The sequence below is a fragment of the Pongo pygmaeus genome, chromosome 15, assembly GCF_028885625.2.
Source record: "Pongo pygmaeus isolate AG05252 chromosome 15, NHGRI_mPonPyg2-v2.0_pri, whole genome shotgun sequence".
Classification (NCBI taxonomy): Eukaryota; Metazoa; Chordata; class Mammalia; order Primates; family Hominidae; genus Pongo; species Pongo pygmaeus.
The window spans coordinates 55,886,232-55,910,627 of NC_072388.2; the positions used below are offsets into that span (position 1 = coordinate 55,886,232).

General features: G+C 35.0%; 1 protein-coding gene across 3 annotated transcripts in view; it reads right to left on the reverse strand.

Annotated features, from left to right (window-relative positions):
* Positions 1 to 412: 412 nt before the first annotated feature.
* EXOC5 (exocyst complex component 5) overlaps positions 413 to 24,396 on the reverse strand; it is a 61,876-nt gene continuing 37,892 nt past the window's right edge. For all 3 annotated transcript variants that reach the window (XM_054449726.2, XM_063651645.1, XM_063651646.1), the window contains exons 12-18: positions 23,425 to 23,572; positions 16,099 to 16,207; positions 13,110 to 13,230; positions 11,787 to 11,873; positions 3,770 to 3,878; positions 3,382 to 3,597; positions 413 to 2,618 (exon numbers count right to left, since the gene is read on the reverse strand). In XM_054449726.2, coding sequence (XP_054305701.1) covers positions 2,430 to 2,618; positions 3,382 to 3,597; positions 3,770 to 3,878; positions 11,787 to 11,873; positions 13,110 to 13,230; positions 16,099 to 16,207; positions 23,425 to 23,572 — 979 coding nt within the window. In that variant the 3' untranslated portion in view covers positions 413 to 2,429. The remainder of the gene's footprint in view (positions 2,619 to 3,381; positions 3,598 to 3,769; positions 3,879 to 11,786; positions 11,874 to 13,109; positions 13,231 to 16,098; positions 16,208 to 23,424; positions 23,573 to 24,396) is intronic.

The window sequence follows — 24,396 nt, forward strand, 5'->3', positions numbered from 1 at the left end:
ACTTACGTAAATGTTGGTTAAAGTTACCAATTATACAAAGCTCCATTCTCTACCTAAAATTTTACCATGTGCAAAACGAAAAACATTTTAGTTACTGATCATCTCTTCTGAGCCATACACTTTGGGTAAAATTTTGTGATGACTATAAATATGAAAACACTTAAAAAATCAGAATACAAAGAATGCATATTGCTTCACATGACACATTTTTTTTCCCTTAGAGAAAGACCATCTGTTTAGGATAAATTTCTAGTCATGTTTATATAGTCAAGTATTTTTTGCTAAAAAAGAAAGTGAGAAGACCTGTGCTGCGAAAAATTTTTAAAATCTCAAATTTTTAAATAAAAAATCATTTATAAATTCAGGATGGATGGCTCTAAAATATAAAAAGAGTGAAATAAAAAAAAACAACTGCAGGGAATTTGTTTATTGAGCATTAATGTTAACACTTCTAAATTAAGTATTCACTTACGAATTTTGTCACTGTCCTATCAACGGACATAATAGAAAATATTGCACAGAACTCAAGCATGAAAATAATAAACAAAATAACTAAGCAACAAGTATATGCTTTACATTTTAAAAATTAATCCAAACAAAATAATTTGAAGCACTTCTCTGATTTGGAAGTCTTAAAATGTTATCTTATGTTTTATTTGAGATTTTTTTTCGTTTTTTCTTTTTTACAAATTGACACTGTACAAAGAGCTTAAATGGCCAGTAAAACTACTGCCTTAAAATTGTTGGCTTTAAGTAACAGAGGTAAAATTTGAATTCACATCAGAGCTTTCTAAAATGGCAATAGTACAAGCATATGACTTTCTCTAGTATCCAAAACCTGCTCTGGCTCTCCCTTGGTTAGAAACAAGACAGCCTTCTAAAGCTGCCATAATGTCCTAAAATGCTCTGAAAGAAGTTGGTATACTTCATTCCCTTGCTTACCTTGGTAACACTGGACTAAACAGAAAATGAAGAAAATTCAGTCAATAGTAACTTAAACAGTACTAAGTTAGCTCTGGACTTAGAAGGTTTGGTAAAGTTGATGACATTCAGAATAAGGTTCTCAGAAGAAAAGCAGTTTTCCAAAAACAGGCTAAAAAGCCTATATTAAAGAAAAAATGCCAAGAGTGAATTGAATACTTAAGTTTACCTGTTCCTAGAAGACTATGAACACCACAATGGGAGCTGAAACATTATATATAATTTAGAATGCATTCTCCCAGAGCAAGTTTATAAGGTTTATAGAATAGTAATGGCCTTTCTAAATTTTCACTTGATATTTAAAATTTTATAAGTGATTTATTATGTCATCAAATTAGGCCAATTCCATTAACTATATCCAAGTAGGAATAACTTCAGAAATGCTTTGAAAAAGGACAATGACAGACCTATAGACATGAAAAGCAAACAGCCTTTGCAAAGCTCATCTCCAAATCTATCAATTCTCAATCCTTCTTAAAATAAAAGACTAACCACACGTTCAGCCATTCCATCTTATTCAAGTTTAGCATTACGACAGAAATCTTAAAGGGCTGCATGTTGCTAAACACTGTCAGTATTTCTTATATGCACCATTTAGACTATACCTCACTTTTTTTTACTTCCCTTATAATATTAAAATAATGAATAAATATGGTCCTTTAGTTAAGGTCCTTCACCTTAAATGAAATACAAAATAAGGTAGTTTTATTAATTTCTTACTAGAATTGGCTTAAAATCTATTTACCAAATAAGAAATAGTAAACTTTTGAGTTTTACCCAGAAAGCAGAAGTATTCTGATCCACTCCTAATGTCTACATAAAATATTTCATCATTTTAGTTCAGTTTATGACATTTTTTGGACTAGTATTAATGTTGTACCTCAGAAAAAAATCCAATCAACCAACTACAGAAAGTATGCTTAATTGTTAACCTTTTGAAAGAGGCAAAAAAATTATTTACGAAAACCTAAAATAATCTGATTAACAATTGATGCTGAAAAGGTCATTGAAAACTGAGGAATAACGAATGTAGTTTTCCTGTATTTTGCCTATTATTAATGGAAAACAGAATGGCAAAATTTCTAAATGGAATATGTTAAAAGTACAAGAACCGAAAACACTGGTAACATTTCCTTTGCCTTCTGACAGCAACATTTTCTAGGATGAAAACATTGACATGTAGTTTTAGAGAATCTGAAATTTCTACATTCAAGAATGGAATTAAAATTCAATGTAAGGGGAAAAAAGCAAAATATAGCTAGGGGTATCCAAACTTTAAATAAAATCTCAAAGGTAAGTATGGCTGCTGTTTTGTTCCAGTCATTGTTTCACAAAATGTTGGCTGTGTCATAAGGTATCTCCTGTGCTTTCTATCAACCGAGGCCTGCTGAAGTATAAGACATTCCTCTGTAAAGGAACTGACACTGAATTCCTTTGTAAATTCAATCTCAGCTGAAGTGTCGAGCAAGGCGGGCAGATCTATAATCAGCACGAAGTTGTACGAAGGAGTGAAGTATATTCTTGTCCAGATTAGCAAGTTGTTCTCCTGAGCAGACTTGCTTTAAATTATCTGGGGCAACTACCAGAAGATTGCAAAGAGCATGCAGAGTATCAAAAAGATGTAATACCATTGGAATCTGAATTGAGAGAAGAAAAAAAGTAACATTGAAACAAAACAATTTCCAGTTTTACAATTAGCTTGTAACTTTTTACATACTGTCAGGTGGGACTTACTAGTGTGGGTGAAGTTCAACATATTAGAATTTTTTAAAGATCACAAAGCATTAAAACTTAAAGATTTCAGTAGTTAAATAAACTTGCTATAACATTTCAAAAAGATTCATGTGTCAATTCTCTTCAATAGTAACAATCATATATACTTCAGAGGACTAAAACTAGTTATTAACATACAGCATTTTTCATAATTTAAATGTTACAGAAATATTCAGGGGGACATAAATGAAGACAACATTATTTTCCCAATGTGTGACATATATAACATTAGTCATGGATGTCAATAAGTCAAAGACTATGGAACTGAAAATACACCATAAAGCAAAAATGGGTTTAATATTAAATATATGGGCCAGGTGTGGTGGCTCATTCCTGTAAACCCAGCACTTTGGGAGGCTGAGGCAGCAGATCACTTGAGCCCAGGAGTACGAGACCAGCCTGAGGAACATTTCGTGAAACCCTTTCTTTGGAAAAAAAATAAATAAAAATTTAAAATTTAAAATTAAAAAAATAATAATTGGAACAACACTGTTTCGGGTAGAATGTGATAATCTATCTCATACAATATCAACAAAAGTTATAAACTTTTCACTAATAGTGATTTTTAATAATCTGACTTATGCTCCTGGGCCTATTTGCAAGTTTGATGTTTTTGTGTATACATACCTTGAAGTCTTTGGCACACTTTCTATATTCGGCTACATCACAAATTGCCAACATGCCACCCATACAACTGTAGGAATATTGTTGAAGATGCTCATAGATAAGTCGATGAAAACGTACTCCAAGTTCCATCAAAACTGTATCCACATTCTTCCCATCCATGGAATTTTTAATCTTCTCCACTTGTTTTCTTACATAAGCACAGACTTTTACACAGGCCTATAAAAGTTTTTCTACACTCATTACACAGGAATGTATACCAGCTTAGCTAAAGAGGAAATACATAGTTTCTCATTAATCTTTAAGTATAAAAGAAAAAAATCTAGGGCACAGTAGGATACACCAATGAAAATGTTAACAAAGTATTAAGAAACTGAATGATTTTACTCACATTAGTATATTGAATCAAAACATTGTTTTCATCTTCTGGTTTAAAATCTGTTTTCTTCTGTTCTGCAGCCAAAATATGCTTCATCTGTCCAATCATACAATTTAATGTCCTAGAGAATTGAGAACACAACATTCTTTAACCCATCTAACTTACTCTATGTTTAATTATATTATTTATGCTAAATTAAATCAGTTATTTAATTTCCTATCAACATAAAACTCTTTTACTATTGGTAAACTTTAGATATTTGAAAAAGTCAGCTCTAGGTCTTAATATGAAAGAGCTCTTGGTTTTATTCTTTCTGCTCAAAACAGAGGGCAAAAATTCTTTGTGCAATACTTCAAGATTCAAAGATCTCAGAAGCCTGTCATTAATTTAATTCCTTAACAACTAAGGATTTTCAAAGGCAAAACCATATACAAGTTGAGTATCCCTTTCTCAAAATTCTTGGGACCAGAAGTGTTTTGGATTTTGAAATTTTTCAGATTTTGGAATATTTGTACATACATAATAAGATATCTTGGGGATGGGACCCATTCTAAACACAAAATTCATCTATGTTTCATATATATCTTATACAAGTAGACTGAGAGTAATTTTATAAAATATTTTAATAGTTTTGTACATGAAACGTTTATGTTCATTGAGCCATCAAAAAGCAAAGACGTCACTATCTCAGACACCCATGTGGACAATCCGTGGCTGTCTGGCATTACCATCACTCCTGACTCTGAATTTATAAGCTACCAATAAGCAATCATTTTCTTATACTTACTCATACATAAGTACTTAACAGTAAAAAAGATGACATGCCATTCATACAGAGAAAAAATAACATATTTAAGGTAACCAAACAGCATAGTAACATCACCACAATACCTGTTTGCCTGTTAAACAACAACAATGTAGCAGGTTTTCAGTCTCCACCTACCATGCTGTGCTTTCATGAAAAGGTTACTCTATCCTACATTTTATTTTTTTAGGTGACAAGAAATATCAGAAGCAATTGAGAGACCAGAAAGCAGGACCTCTTTGGATGAGGAGATATTCTGCTGGATGGCTTCTTAAAAGTTTCCTCTGGAGTCATCTGCCTCATTAATAATGGTTTTTGTCTTAGAAGTCTCTGTTTGATTTTGTAAACTGATATGACTTACTGTTCTGTTATGAACGTACACTGCTGTACCTTTAATAAGTCCATTGCACATTTTCACCATGTAATCTATAGGCGTTTTTTCTGCAGTGTTAGCAACGTTACCTTGTCACTATTATCACAATCACCTTGATTTGGAACCATTTTGGCTATTTCACTACCAGTCCATGAATGAGCAAATGGAGTCTCACTGATGTTAAAAAATTCTTTTGATATTCACTTCATCCAACTTACTGATGGACTCTAAACGTATTATTTTTTGTATACGTAAGAAGTCAGACATCACTTTTTTCTCACTTGAAATATGGAAATCTTCAAAGTCACCACCTTGTTCATCCTCTTCACTGAACATAGTTGAAGGCCAGAGGTTGTGCCAGGCATGCATAACTGTCTTTAGTCACTGTGTTCCAAGCACTGGCAACAGCATATACAGCATCTTTCATGCTCAGCTCATTTTGAAAACCTTCCATACTCCTGCCTCTGTTCACCGTTGCTAGTATGCTGTTCAAGAAAGTGTTCTGAGAGGCCGAGGTGGGAGGATCACTTGAGGGCAGGAGTTCGAGACCAGACTGGCCAATATGGTGAAACCCCGTCTCTACTAAAAATACAAAAATTAGCCAGGCATGGTGGTGGGTGCCTGTAGTCCCAGCTACTCAGGAGGCTGAGGCAGAAGAATTGCTTGACCCGGGAAGATGAAGTTGCAGTGAGCTGAGATGGCGTCACTGCACTCCAGCCTGGGTAAGACTCTGTCTCCAAAAAAAAAGCGTTCTGAGACAGGGTCTCACTCCATCACCAGGCTGGAATGCAGTGTGATGATTGCTCACTGCAGCCTGGACCTAACAGGCTCAAGTGATCCACCTACCTCAGCCTCCTGAGTAGCTGGGACTACAGGCACATGCCAGAACACCTAATTCTTAAATTTTTTGGGGGCAGAGACAGGGTCTCACTATGTTGCCTTAGGCTGGTCCCAAACTCCCGGGCTCAAGTGATCCTCCTGCCTCAGCCTCCCAAAGTGTTGGGATTATAGGCCTGAGCCACCATGCCCACCCAAGAAAGTGTTTCTATATTTACTCTTCATTGATCTAAAGATACCTTGGTCAGAAGACTGAATAAAGTCACATTTGGGAAAGAGTATGACACGAACAGTTGTCAAGGAATAACAAAATCTTGTAGCTGTTATCCAGTCCAGCTTCCCTGCAGTATGTGTAAGCCACTAGTACAAAATGTTTGTAAAACCAATCAGAAAAGACATCCCTGGTTATCCATGCCTTTTTGTTAGCATAACGGTGGACCCAACAAGAAATTCACTCCTTTGAAACAATGAAGATGCAAGCTTTAGCCTATTACAGCAAGCTTACACTTACACATGCCTGCTGCATTAGCACACCCCAGCACAGTTACTCTGTCCTTGGCATCCTCAATTTCTGTAGGAGCCATCTTATCACCTGTATTGTCAGTGTCTTCTTGGGGCAGTAATGCCAAAATGGTGGTGTTTCATCAACATTATAGACTTATTCTCACACCAGATTTTCATCAGCAACAACCCTGGCAAACTCATTAAGGAATTTCTCTGCTGCTTCATGACCAGCAGATGCTTTATCACAACAAACCTTTAAAAACGTAATGCCGTGTCTGTTCTTAACTTTTGGCAAACGGCCCATTGAATAGCCACGATTCCCTTCAATTTTCAATTCATCATGATAGATCTTTGCTTGTTTCATGATCACCATACCATTAAGTAGCAATGTATTCATTGCAATGCTGACAGATCCACTCTTTCAATACATAATCAAGATCTTCACTTTTAACTTTATGCAGTGTTTTTACATTTTTCATTAACTTCTGTTCATCACTTTCAGCACAGTTTCTCCTTCTGTTTCTTCAGGTAATATATGGTGGTCATTCCAATACCATACTCTTCTGTAAGACATTTCACACTTACACCGCCATCCTGTTTGTCCAACAGCTTTGATAAACGTAAGTGCTGCTAGGCATGGTGACTCACACCTATAATCCCAGCACTTTGTGAGGCTGAAGTAGGAGGATCACTTGAGCCCAGGAATTCAAGAACAGCCTGGGCAACATAATGAGACCCTATCTCTACATTAAAAAAAAAATGGCTGGGTATGGTGGTGTGCATCTGTGGTCCTAGCTACTCAAGAGGCTGAGGTGGGAGGACTGTGTGAACCCAGGAGTTCAAAGTTGCAGTGAACTATGATTGCACCACTGCACACCAGCCTGGGTGACAGAGCAAGATCACGTCTCTAAACAAATTTTTTAAAAATTTTTGTATATTTATTTATTTTTTTGAGACATAGTTCTGCTCCTGTTACCCAGTCTGGAGTGCAGTGGCGTGATCTTGGCTCACTGCAACCTCTGACTGCCAGGTTCAAGCAATTCTCTTGCCTCAGCCTCCCGAGTAGCTGGGATTACAGGGTCCTGCCACCATGCCCGACCAATTTTTGTATTTTTAGTAGAGATGGGGTTTCACCATGTTGGCCAGGGTGGTCTCAGTTTGAGACTGAGCCACTGTGCCTGGCCACAAAAAAAAATTTTTTTTTAAAGATAAACAGGCTGAGTGCAGTAGTTCACGCCTGTAATCCCAACACTTTGGGAGGCTGAGGCGGGTGGATCATTTGAGGCCAGGAGTTTGAGACCAGTCTGGCCAACATGGCAAAACCCTGTCTCCACTAAATATACAAAAAATTAGCTGGGCATGGTGGCGCACACCTGTAGTCCTAGCTACTTGGGAGGCTGAGGCAGGAGAATCGCTTGAACCCAGGAGGCATGGGTTGAAGAGAGCCAAGATCACGCCACTGCACTCCAGCCTGGGCGATAGAGCGAGACTCCACCTCAAAAAACAAACAAAAAGATAAACATAAATGTTTCCTCTTGTTCTTATCACTGTTAACCTCAGGGGTATCTGTAGGCCTTTTTGAGATTCCACATCTTTATACCACAGAGCACAGAATAAGGAGAAAAAAAAGCACACACACAGGTCTTGGCTGCATGTGGGGCATTGTGAGCCACCTACCATTGGCATGTCCAGCCTACACATATGCCATTTTATTACTTTGTAGGCATGCTTGTTGTAGGGGGGGATTTGGACATGCACAGAAAATATTTATCACAGCTGAAGAGGGTTGGGAGGGTCTTTTTTCCCTTGCGGATACTCAAATAAACCGTGTGCTGTGCATCTGTATTTTGACTGTGCCCTGTCACATGAGGTCAGGTGTAAAATTTTCCACTTGTAGGGTAATGTCAGCACTCAAAAAGTTTCAAGTTTCAAATTTTGAAACATTTTTATTTTGAATTTTTGGATTAGGGATGCTGAATGTGTACAGAACGCTTCCGGTGGAGATAGGGAACTTATGAAGAATGGCCAAGGTTGGGAAAAACAGGTAGCAGCAACACTGAGTCTCACAGTGTAAGGACAATCAGAAGGATGGATAAGCGGTACTAAAAATCCAACTGAGAAATGAGAGCATGGATTTGCAGTGGTACCAATAACGTACATGTTATGTGATATTCTCCAACAGCGAGGAGCCAACCAGTTATGGGAATAAAAGAGACTGCATCTATCAGAGGTTAGGGTCTGTAAGACAGTTGTGATTGAAGGAAATGTACTTTAGGGTATTTCAAGAAAGTAATTCAAAAGATGGACCAAGTGATATAAGCACAATAACTAAAGAAATAAAGCTAGGAAAAGGATAACAGATTGGCATAAGATGAAGAGATTAAGAGACAGAGGTCCTGCTGAAGTCAGAAAAATCCCAGGACCAGATGGCCTTACTAGTGAATTCTACCCAACATTAAGAGAAGAATTGGCTGGGTGCAGTGACTCACACCTGTAAGCCCAGCACTTTGGGAGGCTGAGGCAGGTGGATTGCCTGAGGTCAGGAGTTCAAGACCAGTCTGGCTAACACAGTAAAACTCTGTCTCTACTAAAAATACAAAAAAATTAGCTGGGTGTGGTGGTGTGTGCCTGTAATTCCAGCTATTTGGGAAGGTGAGGCAGGGGAACTGCTTGAACCAGGGAGGTGGAGGTTGCAGTGAGCCAAGATTGTGCCACTGGACTCCAGCCTGGGCAACAGAGGGAGACTCTGTCTCAAAAAAAAAAAAAAAAAAAAAAAAAAGAATTAACACCAATCGTTCTCAAACTTTTTCAAACAATGGAAGAACTGATAACACTTTGAAACTCATTTTACAAAGACAGCATTACAGTGATACCAAAGCCAGAGAAGGACAATACAGGAAAGAAAATTACAGGCCAATATCCCTGATGAATAAAGATGTAAAAAAAAAAAACTAGCAAACTGAATTCAATAGCACACTGAAAGGATCATACACCATAACCAAACAGAATTTATCCCTGGGATTCAAGAATGGTTCAGCATATGCACATCTATAAATGTGACAGACCACATTAACAGAATGAAGGATAAAAATCATATGATTGACGATGTGAAAAAAGAAAAACGCTTCTGGTAAAATTCAACACTCTTTCATGACAAAGACTTACAAACAAATTAGGTTTAGAAGGAATATACCTAAAGATAATAAAGATCATATATGACAAGCCCACAACTAATATCAAACTCTACAGTGAAAAGCTCAAAGCTTTTCCTCTAACATCAGGAACAAGAACAAGGATGTCCACTCTCACCACTTCTATTCAACACAGCAGTGGATGTCCTAGCCAGAGCAGTTAGGCAAGAAAAAGAAATAAAAGACATCTAAATTGGAAAGAAAGAAGTAAAACTGTCTCTTTGCAGATGATATGATCTTAGATAGAGAAAACTCTAAAGACTCTATCAAAAAATAGAACTAATAAACAAATTCAGTAAAGTTGCAAGACAGAAAATCATCATACAAAAATCGGTTGTTTTTATACATTATCAGCAAACTATCCAAAAAAGAAAGAAAAAAAAATCCCATTTGCAATAGCATGAAAAAGAATAAAATATTTAGGAATTAACCAAGGAAGTAAAAGACTTATACACTGAAAACTATAGAACATTGCCAAAAGAAACAAGTAAATAGAAACATATCTCGTGTTTAGAGCTTGAAAGAATTAATATTGTTAACCTGTCCATACTACTCAAAGCAATTCAATGCATTCCCAATCAAAATTCCAATGGCATTTTTCACAGAAATAGGAAAAAAAAAAAGACACTAAAATTCTTATGGAACCAGAAAAAATCCTGAATAGCCAAAGCAATTTTGAGAAAGAACAAAACTGGAAGCATCGTACTTCTTGGTTAGAAAATATATCATACAGCTACAGTAATTAACGCAGTATGGTACTGGCATAAAAACAGATACACAGCCCAATGGAACAGGATACAGAGCCCAGAAATAAATCCATCCATTTATGGTCAACTGCTCTTTAACAAGGGTGCCACGAACACACAATAGGGAAAAGATAGTCTCCTCAATAAATGGTTCTGGAAAACTGGATATCTACACACAGGAAAATGAAATGAAACCTTTATCTTATACTCTACACAAAAAAAACCAACTCAAAATGGATTAAATTTAATATAAGACCCACAACTATAAAACTAGTAGAAGAAAACATAAGAAAAAAGTTTCTTGACATTGGTGTTGGCAATGACCTTTTGGATATGGCCTCAAAAGCACAGGCAACAGAAACAAAGACAAATGAGACTGCATCAAACTAAAGAGCTTCTGCACAGCAAAGAAAACAATCAACAGCCTATGAAATGGAAGGAAATATTTGTAAACCATACATCTCAGAGGTGTTTAACACTCCAAACATATAAGAAACTCAAACTCAATAGCAAAAAAATAAATGATCCAATGATTAAAGGCAAAGAACCTGAATAAAAATTTTTGAAAGAAGGCATACAGATGGCTAACAGGTATCTGAAAGGGGGCTCAACATCACTAGTCATCAGGAAAATGCAATCAGTTATCACTTCACACCCGTTAGGATGGCTCTTTTCAAAAAGGCAATAGATAACAAGCGTTGTCAACAGTGCAGATAAAACAGGACATTTGTACACTGTTGATGGGGATGTAAATTGGTACAGCCATTATGGAAAAGTACAGAAATTCCTCAAAAACTTAAAAACAGAGCTACTATATGATCCAACAACCCCATTTCTGAATATCCAGGCATACCTTGTTTTATTCTGCTTTGTTTGATTGTGTTTCACAGATACTGTGGTTTGTTTTGTTTTTTTACAAGTTGCAGGCTTGTGGCAATGCAAGTCTATCAGTGCCACTTTTCCAACAGCATGTGCTCACTTTGTGTTTCTGTGTCACATTTTGGTAATTCTTACAATATTTCAAACTTTTTCATTACTGCTAAATCTGTTATGGTGATCTGTGATCAGTGATCTTTGATGTTACTATTTTAATTGTTTTGGGGTACTACAAACCATACCCATATAAGACAGTGAACCTAATTGACAAATGTAGTGTATGTTCTGACTACTCCAGTTAATGGCTGTTTCCCTGTCTCTCTGCCTCTCCGTGGGCCTCCCTATTCCTTGAAACACAGTAACATTGAAATTAGGACAATCAATAATCCTACAATGGCCTCTAAGTGTTCAACTGAAAAACGTCACATATTTCTCACTTTAAATCAAAAGCTAGAAATGATTAAGCTTAGTGAGGAAGGCATGTTAAATGCCAAGATAGTCCAAAGTAAAAAACTTCAGGATCCAATAAAAACAACATTCTAATAAGGATGAAGGCAATATGTAAAAATAAAATCAAATGTAGCAATATGGTGGAATTAAGATAAATATTTTTCTTCTCTACAAAGTATTTTCATGCTGCTATAATATGGTGTTTTTATAATTTAAAAAAATGCAAGAGACAAAACCAACAACTTGCCTATCAATGCCAGTATCCAATTTCATCTCCATTTGTTCAATTATTTCTTTTTTCTTCTGAAGGCATTCAGATAGCTTAGGAGAAGAGCTATTGTATATTTAAAAGGGAAAAAGAATCATATTAATAGTCTAATATTTTCTAAAAGTTTTTCATACACCTATGTGTATTACATTATATACATTTATAAATACATCCATATACACACATTAATATTGTTAACAAATACAAGCAGCATATAAGAAGCAAAGTAATTATTTAGCATTCACTATGCCCAATTCATTATAATAGACTAAAAACAACCGATTAAAAGGGAAGGAAGAGGACCACTTAAATTTGTTATTTTGATCTCTGAGGAGACATCTCTCAAGAATATAAATGCGACTTTAAAATTTTGGAATTATTTGGTTTTCTTTAGAAACAAATATCTAGTGTAATAGACTATCATCACTAGAGTTTTAAGAATACAGTAAATCATACTATAAAATTTGGAGGGTAACAGCCAATCCAATTGTACTTTTAAAAACCAGACAACCATATTTGCCTTCTGAATGCTATCAGAATGTCAAAACATTCAAAATATTAAGAAATAGGCAACCCTAATAATTGTGTGAATTCTCTGCTTTGTGGCATAACAGCTCTTAAAAAGTAAATTTCCTTTCAAAGTATGATTCAGGGATTACAAGTGACTTATCTTTGAGACTGTTTCTGGACTAGTCTTGGCATATCAATGTTTACAACAAAATGTCAAAAAATTTTATATGAGTATTTTTCCTCTTACATAACAGTGGTAAAGAGATAATTTTGTAAAGCATGTTCACATATACACCATCTTATTTAATTCTCAAATGCTTTATAAGTTCACATAAATTGATATGAAGATATAAACCAAACCTTACTTTAATGCCTCATTAAAATCTGTCCCATTAATCTCACAAAATTTTTTGTATGTATCTTTACATTATAACAAGTGGGTACATTGACTTTGTCTATCGGATCTTTTAAAAGATGTCAAATTTGCTGAGTTTCACTAAGCTGGAGGTCCTCTTTCACATGAGATTTCAGTTTTAGGTTTGTGACAGATTAAATCTTTTGAAATACACCAAAATTAATAATATAGTGGAAAGAGAAAACAGAAATGCAAGAAGAAACAATATCTAATGTTTTATTTCCTAAGAACTTTTATATTTTTATTTCATTCCACTTGTCCAGTTTGACATTTTTCGTGAAAATGTACTTTTTAAATTTAATTAAAATATATATAGATTATGTAGAATGCTATAACAGTCACTGAAATATCAATGAAAATCAGATAATTTGACTAACCTTATTAGTGGCATAAGGTGATCATTAAACTGTTTGTCAAAAAGATGAAAAATAGTATTGGCCTGTTGCACAACGTCCAAAAAATAAAGATTTGCATTCCTAGAATCTGAAGAGGGAATTCCTAAAACCAGAAAGCATACATATGCTAGAATCATCCTTGAAGAAATTCATCTTGGCAACAGAAAAAAAGAATGTGGTTTTTTAATCTATAACATAAAATAAATGAAACCGCTATTTTAATACATCAATAATGACTTCTGTGGACAGAAGAGGAAAATCAAGCTTAAACTTATACTAGTAAAACTCATCCAAAGTTATTTTTATGCCCAATGTTCACCATCTACTTAGCCATCATGATTCACGTGAGCCATGAATACACCTCCACATATTTCTTATAACCAGGCCTCTTTATCTCTGATAACAGTTCGAATAATTTTCTCATTGGTCTTCCTCATTCAAGTCTCTTTACCTTTTATCCTGGATACTGCTGCCATAGTAATATCCCTAAACTGACACATTGTACTTACTGTGCTCTACACTATTTCCTCAAAAATACTCAAAATGTCCTATCTACAGATTACATTCCTGATTTTATTCTGGAATTTATTCAGAATAAAATAAAAAGGGAAGCAAGCCACTCTATATTCTGACCTCAAAATGTCAGCTGACCTCTCTGTATTTCCATTTCCTCCTTTTTGTAAAGAATAACAGATGAACTCTAAGGTCCTAGATGTTTATGTTTCTACCTAAAAGTAAAAGACTTAAGAGACCAAAGAAAATATGCATACCTAATGACAAAATACAGGCTTGACACCTAGAGTTCTTTATAGAACAATGATTTTTTTTTTGTCTTAATAATGGAAAACAAAGGTGTTTCCCTCCCCGCTGCCCCCGCAAGTAAAAGACAAGATTACCAACTGGTGAGAAAATTGAAGGCTTGAATAACAAATGAACTTTACAAGAGAAAAAAACAAAATCAATACATATGTAGAAAATACGAATCATTGTTATTAATGAAAGACATAAAAATTAAGGCAATATTGATGTATTTTTTTTCTTTATAGGCACCAGAACTCAGCTACAGTGTAAGTTTTTAACCACGAAATTAAAATTTTTAAAGAATATTCAACAATTACAGAAATACTGGCACACACAAACAGTCCAGCAGCGGCATAAGTTACTGGGAAAAGAAACCTTTAGGAAAATAGCTTAAATCAAAACAAAATTCTTGGGAGGCTGAGGAGGGAGGATTGCTTGGAGCCAAGAGTTCAAAAACAGCCTAGGCAACAAAGCAAGACCCCAACTCTACAAAAAAAAAAAAAAAAAATTAGCTAGGTGCAGTGGCATGCACCTGTAGTTATAGCTACTCAGGAGGCTGAGGCAGGAGTATTGCTTGAGCCCAGGAGTTCAAAGTTGCCATGAGCCATGACTGTGCCATTGCACTCTAGCCTGGCAGGTGACAGAGCGAGATTCTGTCTCAAAAATAAAAATAAAAATAAGGACATATCAAAATTATTATATATACACACTTTTAAAAATTTTTTAATCCCTTACTCAGTTTTACTTTTCTTCATTGTACTTTCTAATCATTTGTCTATCTTCTCCATAAGAATATAAACTCCACAAGTACAGGAGTAGGCATTTAATAAGCATGTGTTAAATGAATGAATTCTGATGAGTGGAGGCAGACATTAACAGATAAAAATTTCATTGTGATAAGTGCTATAAAAAAAGTTAATGCAATGATAAGATAATAAGGATAACTGGGCTGAGAGAAGAGGGCTACTTTAGCTAGGGTGATGATCAGCAATGGCCTCTCTGAGAAGATAACATCTTAGTTGAGATCAGATGATTGAAAAGCCAGCCATGAGAAAAGCTGAGGCAAAAGGATTTTGGGGATAGGGAAACACCAAGTGCAAAGAGACTAAGCAAGGAAAAACAATAAGGGTCAGAGTGACTGGGCAGTGAGAAGAAATGCAATGAGAGATGATCAATACATACCAGGCCAGATAAAAAGTCATGCTTCTCTACAGTTTGCTGTTGTTTTCCCCTTAAGAGTAATAGGAAACCACCACAGAGTTTTAAATAAGGAAATAATTAAACTGGCTGTTACATGAAGTCAGTAATGTGGAGAGGCAAGAATGTACACAGGGAGACCAGTTACAAGTAGACAGAGATAATGGTGTTTAAATTAGGGTGGCATCGGTGAAGATGGAGAAAAGTACATGAATTTGACTTATGCCTGGAAGTATATTGACAGGATTTGCTGATGGATTGGCTATCAGGATTGATTTCTGAAAAGGAGGAATTGAGGAACTCCTGGGTTTTGTTGGGGCTTGAGCAAGTGGTAAACGGTAATGTCTTTTAAAAAACTGACATACAATAATCATGCATATTGGTAATGCCTTTTAATGACATGGGAAGAATGGGAAAGGAACAGGTTTAGAGGGAAGATAAAGAGTTTCATTTTGGATATGTTAAGTTTGAGATGACCACTGAACAGGTGAAGTAGACAACTGAATTAATGAGACTGGACTCAGGTCATTATTATGCTACTAATACTAACTACTAAGACCAAAAGACCAAAAGCAAAATAAGAATTTTAATTTGAATCTATTTTTTTCCAGACTTAGTTTTTAATACTTCTCTTTCTAAATTTTACACTACTCAATTCCCCAATCAGAATTGTTTTCGCCTTCATTTTGCTCCTCGACATTTTCTAACTTACAGCATTGTAAGACATTGTGTCATACATTGTAGTGACTTAGGTAGCTTACTATTCTATTATGCCATATGTAAACAATATGAGAGAACCATTCTGTATAGCTTTCAGCACCTGGCAAATTCTTGCATTATAAAAGCTCAAACTTCATTGCACTGAACTGAATCTGAGACACAGAGATGATTATATGCCAAACAACATTATGCATATAGTTTAACCAAGCAGAATCAAAAGAATTTAACACAAGTGTAACACAAATATACTTACCAGCAAGTCCTGTTTCCAAAGCATAATCAATATGCTCAATACATAAAAATTCCACAAGAATGGTAAAAATTCTGAAGGCATTCCTTGGTAAGTCAGAAGGATCAGAGAGCTTAAAAACAAAAACCAAACAATATCACTCCTCAAGTCTACCTTTTGAAAATGCCAATTTTTTTTTAAGCAATCAATTTTTTATAAGATGTAGTCAGTGTTTCAGGTATCAAAATAACTCACAGCTCCCCCCATACTGCGCGTGCATGCACAAATACACACGCACACAATTACAATGCTCCATATTTGTCTACAACTCTCCTGACTTAGAGCAATGTTTTTCAAACTTGGATTGCAATCCATTAGTGAAATCCAAGTATACTTTTGTAAAATGTATACCCCTCCATATATATATATACACACACACACACACACACACACACACATACATACACAGGGCTAACATGTAAAATGCATTTCTTACTGTGGGCCAAAGAGGTTTGAGAGCCACTGACTGAGCAAAGAACAGTCTAGTAAAACTCAGAACAAAAAGAATTCTTTGTTTTACTGGGGAGTGGAGATGGAGAAATAAATAACGGATGCACCATAAAATATAACTGGCTCAAATAATGGTTTTATCATTTCCTGATTAAGTGAACCTTGAGATGTTATTTAACCCCATCATGCCTCAATTTCTTCATTTGTAAGATGGGAATAGTATTAACAGAACTTATCTAGCCTTGAGGTGAGAATAAATACGAAAATAAGCACAAAGTGTTTTTAGCACAGCATTTGCACATAGTGAGCTTACAATATTCATTTTGGTGCTGCTGTTGCTGTTAAACTAGCTATTTAGTAAAATAATTATTAGTTATGCTGGGAAAATAAAATCCTTTTTTAACAGAAAATTACTCTTCACTTCTTATAATTGCTTTCTATATTATTTATACATTGATTTCTGCTTCTGTCAAACCTATTTGTAGTCTTCATTCATGTGTCCTCTTGGGGTTAATACTTATTATCTGATGTATTAAATTAGAAGTTGATAGGAATTCTATAACCCCCTTTGAATTCCCACTGATTATAAATACTGATTTGGTATTACTCAGCCTCCTTCCTGGTCTTATTAATACTACCCCACCCTTCACCCCTCCCTTATCAGTCCCTCTACTCCAAAATTCACCCTCCTCCTCTAATCACTGATGCTCAAAAAATGCTCTTACCTTCTTCACAAGCCATTCTTACACTCCTCCTATTTACATCCAAACATCCATGAGTAATAGACAGAAGAGGCAGATGGAAAATTGGTAACGATACAGAAGACTTGAACAACATAATCAACTAAGCCTAAATGACATTTATACAATACTCCATCCAACAACATCAGGATATATATTTTTTTTCAAGTGCATACAAAAAAGATGGACCATATTCTGGGCTAAAAAAAACACAAGTCTTAATAAATTTAAAATGGGTTCACATCATACAAAGTACATCCTCTGACCACAATGGAATCAAATTTAAAATCAGTAACAGAAAGACATCTAACAAATTCCTAAATATTTGGAAACTAAATAACATATTTCTAAATCACGTTTGGGCCAGAACAAATCAAAAGCAAAATTAAAAGGATTTGAACTGAATAAAAATAAAACACAACATACAAAAATTCTGGGGATGCAGCTAAAGTAGTATTTACAGGGAAATTTATAAGACAAAACACCCGCATTAGATTAGGAAAGAAGAAAGTTCTCAAATCAATGACCTCAGCTTCCACCTTAGAAAACTAAAAAAACAGCGGGGTTGGGGTGAGGGGTGGGGATAAAACCCAAGTAAGCAGAATAACAGAAGTAATAAAGAGTAGAAATTGATGAATAGAAAACAGAAAAACAACAGGGAAAAAATAATGAAACCAAAAGCTGGTTCTTTGGGGGGAAATAAAGCAGTAAAATGAATAAACCTCTAGCCAGATTGATCAGAAAAAAAAAATGACACAAATTACTAATATTAGGAAAGTGGTGACATCACTGTACACATTCTACAGATATTAAAAGGATAAGAAAATATCATGAATATAATTTTATTCCAATAAATTCAACAACTTATGTGAACTACACAAATGCTTAAAACATACAAACTACCAAAGTGGACTTAAAAAGAAGTGGATAACCTGAATTGTTCTGTATCTACTAAAGAAGTTGAATTTGTAGTTTAACATCCTCACACACAAAAAAATTCAGGCCCAAATGACTTCACTTGTGAATTTTACCAAAGAAAGAAAGAAAGAATACCAATTCTACTCAAACTCTTCCAGAAAATTGAGAGGGGTGGTGGAAATATTTCCCAACACATCCTATGAGGCCAACATTACCCTGATACTAAAACCAGACGAAGACATAAAAAGGAAAAAAAGCTGAGCGTGGTGGCTCACACCTGTAATCTCAGCACTTTGGGAAGCCGAGGCGGGCGGATCACCTGAGGTCAGAGGTTCAAGACCACCCTGGCCAACATGGCGAAACCCTGTCTCCACTAAAAATACAAAACTCAGCCGGGCATGGTGGCAGGCGCCTGTAGTCCCAGCTACTTGGGAGGCTGAGGCAGGAGAATCGCTTGGACTCAGGAGGAGGTTGCAGTGAGCCAAGATCGTGCCACTGCACTCCAGCCTGGGCGTCAGAGTGAGACTCCGTCTCCAAAAAAAAAGGAACAAAAAAAAAAGGCCAATATCCCTCATGAACACAGATGTTAAAATTCTTTACAAAAGTTTAGCAAACTTAATCCAACAATATATAAATATGACAAAAGGTCAAAGGTCAATTGATGACCAATTGGAGTTTATCAAAGAAGGAATGCAAGGCCAACATTTGAAAATCAATCACTATAATTTACCATATTAACAGAATAAAAAAGTTTTGCATGACATCTAACATCTAATCCTCATAGAACCACTCAGCTAAGTAGGATAAAATAATTTTCTCAATCTGAAAAAGAACATCTATGAAAAACCCAATTAGTATCATACTTAATGGTGAACAACTAAATGATTTATTCTTAAGATCAGAAATAATGCAAAGTGTTCACTTCTCATCACTTCTATTCAGCATTGTACTAGAAGTCTGGCCAGTGCAATAAGGCAAAATAACAAATAAAAGACATTTATTTTGGAAAAAATAAGTAAAACTGTATTTATGGGCTGATAATATGATAATCTATACAGAAAAGCCAGTGGAATCTACAAAAAAAAAAAAAAAAAGGCAAATAGAACTAATAAGTGAGTTTAGTTAGGTTGCAGGTCTGAACCCAAAGGTATCTGAGACAAGTCTCAATCAATTTAGAAAGTTTATTTTGCTAAAGGTTAAGGACATTCCTATGACACAGTCTCAGGAGGTCCCGCCAACACGTGCCCACCTAAGTTGGTAGGGGCACAGCTTGGTTTTACACATTTTAGGGAGACATGAGACATCAATCAATAGGTGTGATGTACAGTGGTTCTGTCTGGAAAGGCGGGACAACTTAAAGGGGTGAGAAGGTGCTTCCAGGTTACAGGTAGATAACAGACAAACAGTTGTATTCTTTTGAGTCTTTGATCACCCTTTCACTGAATATACAATTTGCATGTCAGAGGTGGGTAGAGGAATAATCACTAGTGCCTTAATCTGGCTCACTGAATCTACATTTTTACATAAACAATAGGACAGAGGAAGCAATCAGATACGCATTTGTCTCAGGTGAGCTGAGGGATGACTTGAGTTCTCTCCTTTGTCCTGCAACTGTGAAGATAAGTTATCAATTTACATTGCCAAGGTGAAATTCAATAAAACTGTTTTAGAGGAAAGATCTTGAGGCTCACAAGGAATTCCTATCTTACTTAGGAATAAAATGGGAGGCAGGTTTGCCTGATGCATTTTCCAACTTGAGTTTTCCCTTTGGCTTAGTGATTTGGGGGTCCAGAGATTTATTTTCCGTTCACACAGGATATAAGAGCAATATATAGAAATCAATTGTATTTCTATAGACTAAGTAAGTTAAACTAGAAATTAAATATAAATCTTAAAAAGACCATTTACATATGCTTATAATGGCATCAAAATATGTCAATTCTCCCCAAATAGAACTAGAGAGTCAATGTAATTTCAATCAAAATCTCAGACTTTTTCAAAAACAGACAAGCTATTATAAGACATAACACAAAATGATTTATATAAAAATGTTAGAGGACTTAGGACTTACACTACCCGATTCAAGACTTTATAAAGTTACAGCAATCAAGAGAGTACAGTATAGGCATAAAGACAGACCAGTGGAACACAAGAGTCCAGAAACAGACCCACATATAAATGGTCCATTGATTTTTGACAAAGGTTCTAGAGTAATTCAGTGGGGAAAGGATAGCCTTTTCAATAAATGAAACTGAAACAACTGGATCCCTAATTGTAAAATTATGAACTTTGATCCACAATACTGTATAACTTAACTCAAAATTGATTATACATCTTAACATAAAGCCTCAAACTCTAAAAGAAGAAAACATAGGAGGAAAACTTTGTAACCTTTGGTGAGGCAAAGATTTCTTATATATGACACCAAAATCACCATCCAGAACAGAAAAGTATTACTAAATTGGATGTCATCAAAATTAAGAACATCTATCCTTAGAAATACTGATGAGAATAAAAAGATAAGCCACAGGCAGAAAAAAATGTGCAAATCATATCTGATAAATTGTAACAATATAGAGTGCTCAAAAAATAAGAAAACACACAATTGATTTAAAAATGCACAAAAGATCTGAACAAACACTTCACCAGAGAGTATATATTGATGACAAATAAGCACATGAAAAGATGCTCAACATGAATCATCATTGCATTAGGAAAATGAAAACTAAAACTATAAACAAATATCACTACACACTATTAGTTTGGCAGCTTCCTTAAAAAAAAACCATATGATTCAGTCATATCAATACTAAGTATTTTTGAGATTTATTCATGTTGACACATGTAACTCTACTTCACTCATTTAAATTGTTGTATAGTTTTCTACTGTATGAAAAACACCAGTTTAACAATTCTCTTTTTTGATGGACACTCAGAGTTTGCTTTTAATTTTTCACCATGAAAAAAATGCTGTTATGATGTTACACATATCACATGAACCTATGAGTTTCTCTAAGAAACTGCCAAATTAATCCTCAAAATAACCGTACCAATTTCACTCCCATTGGCGGTGTGTGACAACTGCTATTGCTCCACTTCCTTAACAACACTTGGTCATCAGACTTCTTAATTTATCCCAACCTAATGAATAAGTTGCATTTCCCTATTAGTGAGACTGAGTATTGTACTAGTGGATTTACATTTTCTTTTTGTAAACTGCGTATGCATATTCTTTGACTTGTTTTCTACTGATTTAAATTCACATGTATAATTTGATGTCTCAATATAAATATAGATTATATACATCAATATAAATAATTAAGACTGCCTCAACTCTCAATCCACTACTTAAAAGCCAAGTATCTCAGTTCTTTATTTGCAAACTAACAACCTCACAGCGTGGTTATATGATGAAATAAGTTTACATACATATATATATATAAACTACATACAAACAAGATATATATACATACACACACACACACTTAAATGCTTAGAAGAGTGGCACTTCTCAAAAGAAGACATTTATGCAGTTAACAAACATGAAAAAAAGCTCATCATCACTGGTCATTAGAGATATGCAAATCAAAACCACAATGAAATACCATCTCACGCCAGTTAGAATGGCAATCATTAAAAAGTCAGGAAACAACAAATGCTGGAGAGGATCTGGAGAAATAGGAATGCTTCTACACTGCTGGTGGGAGTGTAAATTAGTACAACCACTGTGGAAGACAGTGTGGTGATTCCTCAAGGATCTAGAACCAGAATTACCATTTGACCCAGCAATCTCATTACTGGGGTATATACCCAAAGGATTACAATTCTACTATTAAGACACACACACACGTATGTTTACTGCAGCACTATTCACAATAGCAAAGACTTGGAACCAACCCAAATGCCCATCAATGATAGACTGGATAAAGAAAATGTGGCACATATATACCATGGAATACTATGCAGCCATCAAAAAGGATGAGTTCACGTCCTTTGCAGGGACATGGATGAAGCTGGAAACCATTATTCTCAGCAAACTAACACAGGAACAGAAAATCAAACACTGCATGTTCTCACTCATAAGTGGGAGTTGAACAATGAGAACACATGGACACAGGGAGGGGAACATCACACACTGGGGCCTGTTGTGGGGGTGGGGGGCTAAGGGAGGAATAGCATTAGGAGAAATACCTAATTCGACGACGGGTTGATGGGTGCAGCAAACCACCATGACACGTGTATACCTATGTAACAAACCTGCATGTTCTGCACACGTATCCCAGAACTTAAAGTATAATAAAAAAAAAAAAGAAGAAGAAGAGTGTCTGGAACATATTATGTACTATAAAATTATTAGCTACTATTATTTGTTTCATACAATCTTTTGCTAGTAGTATCATTTACAAATACTTTGTCACTCTGACTTATTTGTTTAGTTTGCTAAACTGTGTTTATTAGAGAGGAAAATCTAAGTTTTAATGGAGCCAAATCTTCATTGTTTCCCTTTGATGTTGATGCTCTTAAAACATTGTTCTTTCCCTGATGCACCATTTCTTCATGAGAAAAGTCTAACTGTCCCTTTCACATCTTCATTTAATCTTACATAACAAAAATTTGATCTGCTCAACTTTAATTTAGTTATATTCATATTTATTCCTAATTTTAAAATTATTCTGTTCTCCAAAACAAAAATCCTATCTTTTATTACTAAAAATAGTTGTTCCTAATCAGAGTAAATTTATATCTTAGTAAAACAAGGTAAGACTTAAAATACACAACTACATAGTCAATTCTCTCTATCTGTAAGTTCTGTATCTGTGGGTTCTGCATCAGCAGATTCAACCAGCCACAGATTTAAAAATATTCAAGAAAAAAAAAAGAGAATCGTTGCATCTGTACTGAATATATACCGTCATCAACCCCTAAACACTAAAGTTACAACTACTTACGGAGATTTACGTTGCACTAGGTAATGTAATAATATATATAAATAATTATAAGTAATCTAGAGATGAATTAAAGTATAAAGGAGGATGTGCATAGGATATATGCAAATACTACACACTTTATATAACAGACTTGAGCATCCACGATTTTGGTATCCTTGGAGGTTCTAGAATCAACTCCCCAAAGATACCAAGGAACAATTGTATATGTAAAATAAATTTACAATCACTCTTACCCTATGACATCTTTCAAAGGCTTGTTTGGTTTCTTGTAAAAGATTAACCACCACTTCTTGGGATAGAAAAGTCTCCCCATGAGTATCGATACTTGGCCCAAGTGGTAAGTTGGTACGTTGTCTAATTCTTTCCTTCAAATCTTGAATACTAGTACATCATAAAGACAAATGAAAAAAAGAAAACATTTTACTTAGATTTCAACTTTGAGTACTTCCAAACTTAGTATATATCAACAACAACAAAAATGGACCAATAGCCAAGAGACCTAATTTCTAATTCCAATTACTAGTTTTGTGAATTAAAGTTAGCCTTGATCTCTAAACGGAAGATTTTCATCTGGTAAATGAGTAGATTTGGACTTCTAATTTCTGAAGTCGCTTTACAATTCAGCCTTACAATTCTGACTCAATAGTAAAACTTGCTGGGTTTCCTTAGAAAGTGAGCTATTCCAAATAGGTTGGCATTTTAAATAACGCAATAGTCCTGTTTAAAAAGAAACCTTTAAAAGTTTAACAATTTTAAAATATAGTCATTTTAAGATTACGCACATTTATTCATGATATTAAAGAAGATATATTAAACATAATTTAGCTATTCTTAATTACTGAGGGTCACCTGAAACACTTATATGGGGTATCTTTGGAAGGTTAAACTTTTTTTGCTCTTAGGATATGTAACTTGAGACTACCGTAAACACACACACACACACACACACACACACACACACACACACACACAAATTCCTATTATTCATTAGTTTTCCTCTTCCCTTCCTTGCTACTACCTTTCAGGTATTACCTCTTACTACTAATTTTAACTCTCTCTAATCACTATTTAATATACAACAAAATGGGAAATAAGAAACTGGTTTCGATATATATGTGTGGGGATTCTAGACTTTGAGTCCACCAAAGTCATTCTGTCTCTTTTTAGAATCTGGGTTCCAGGCAGTTAAAGCCTGGTAGCTGAGA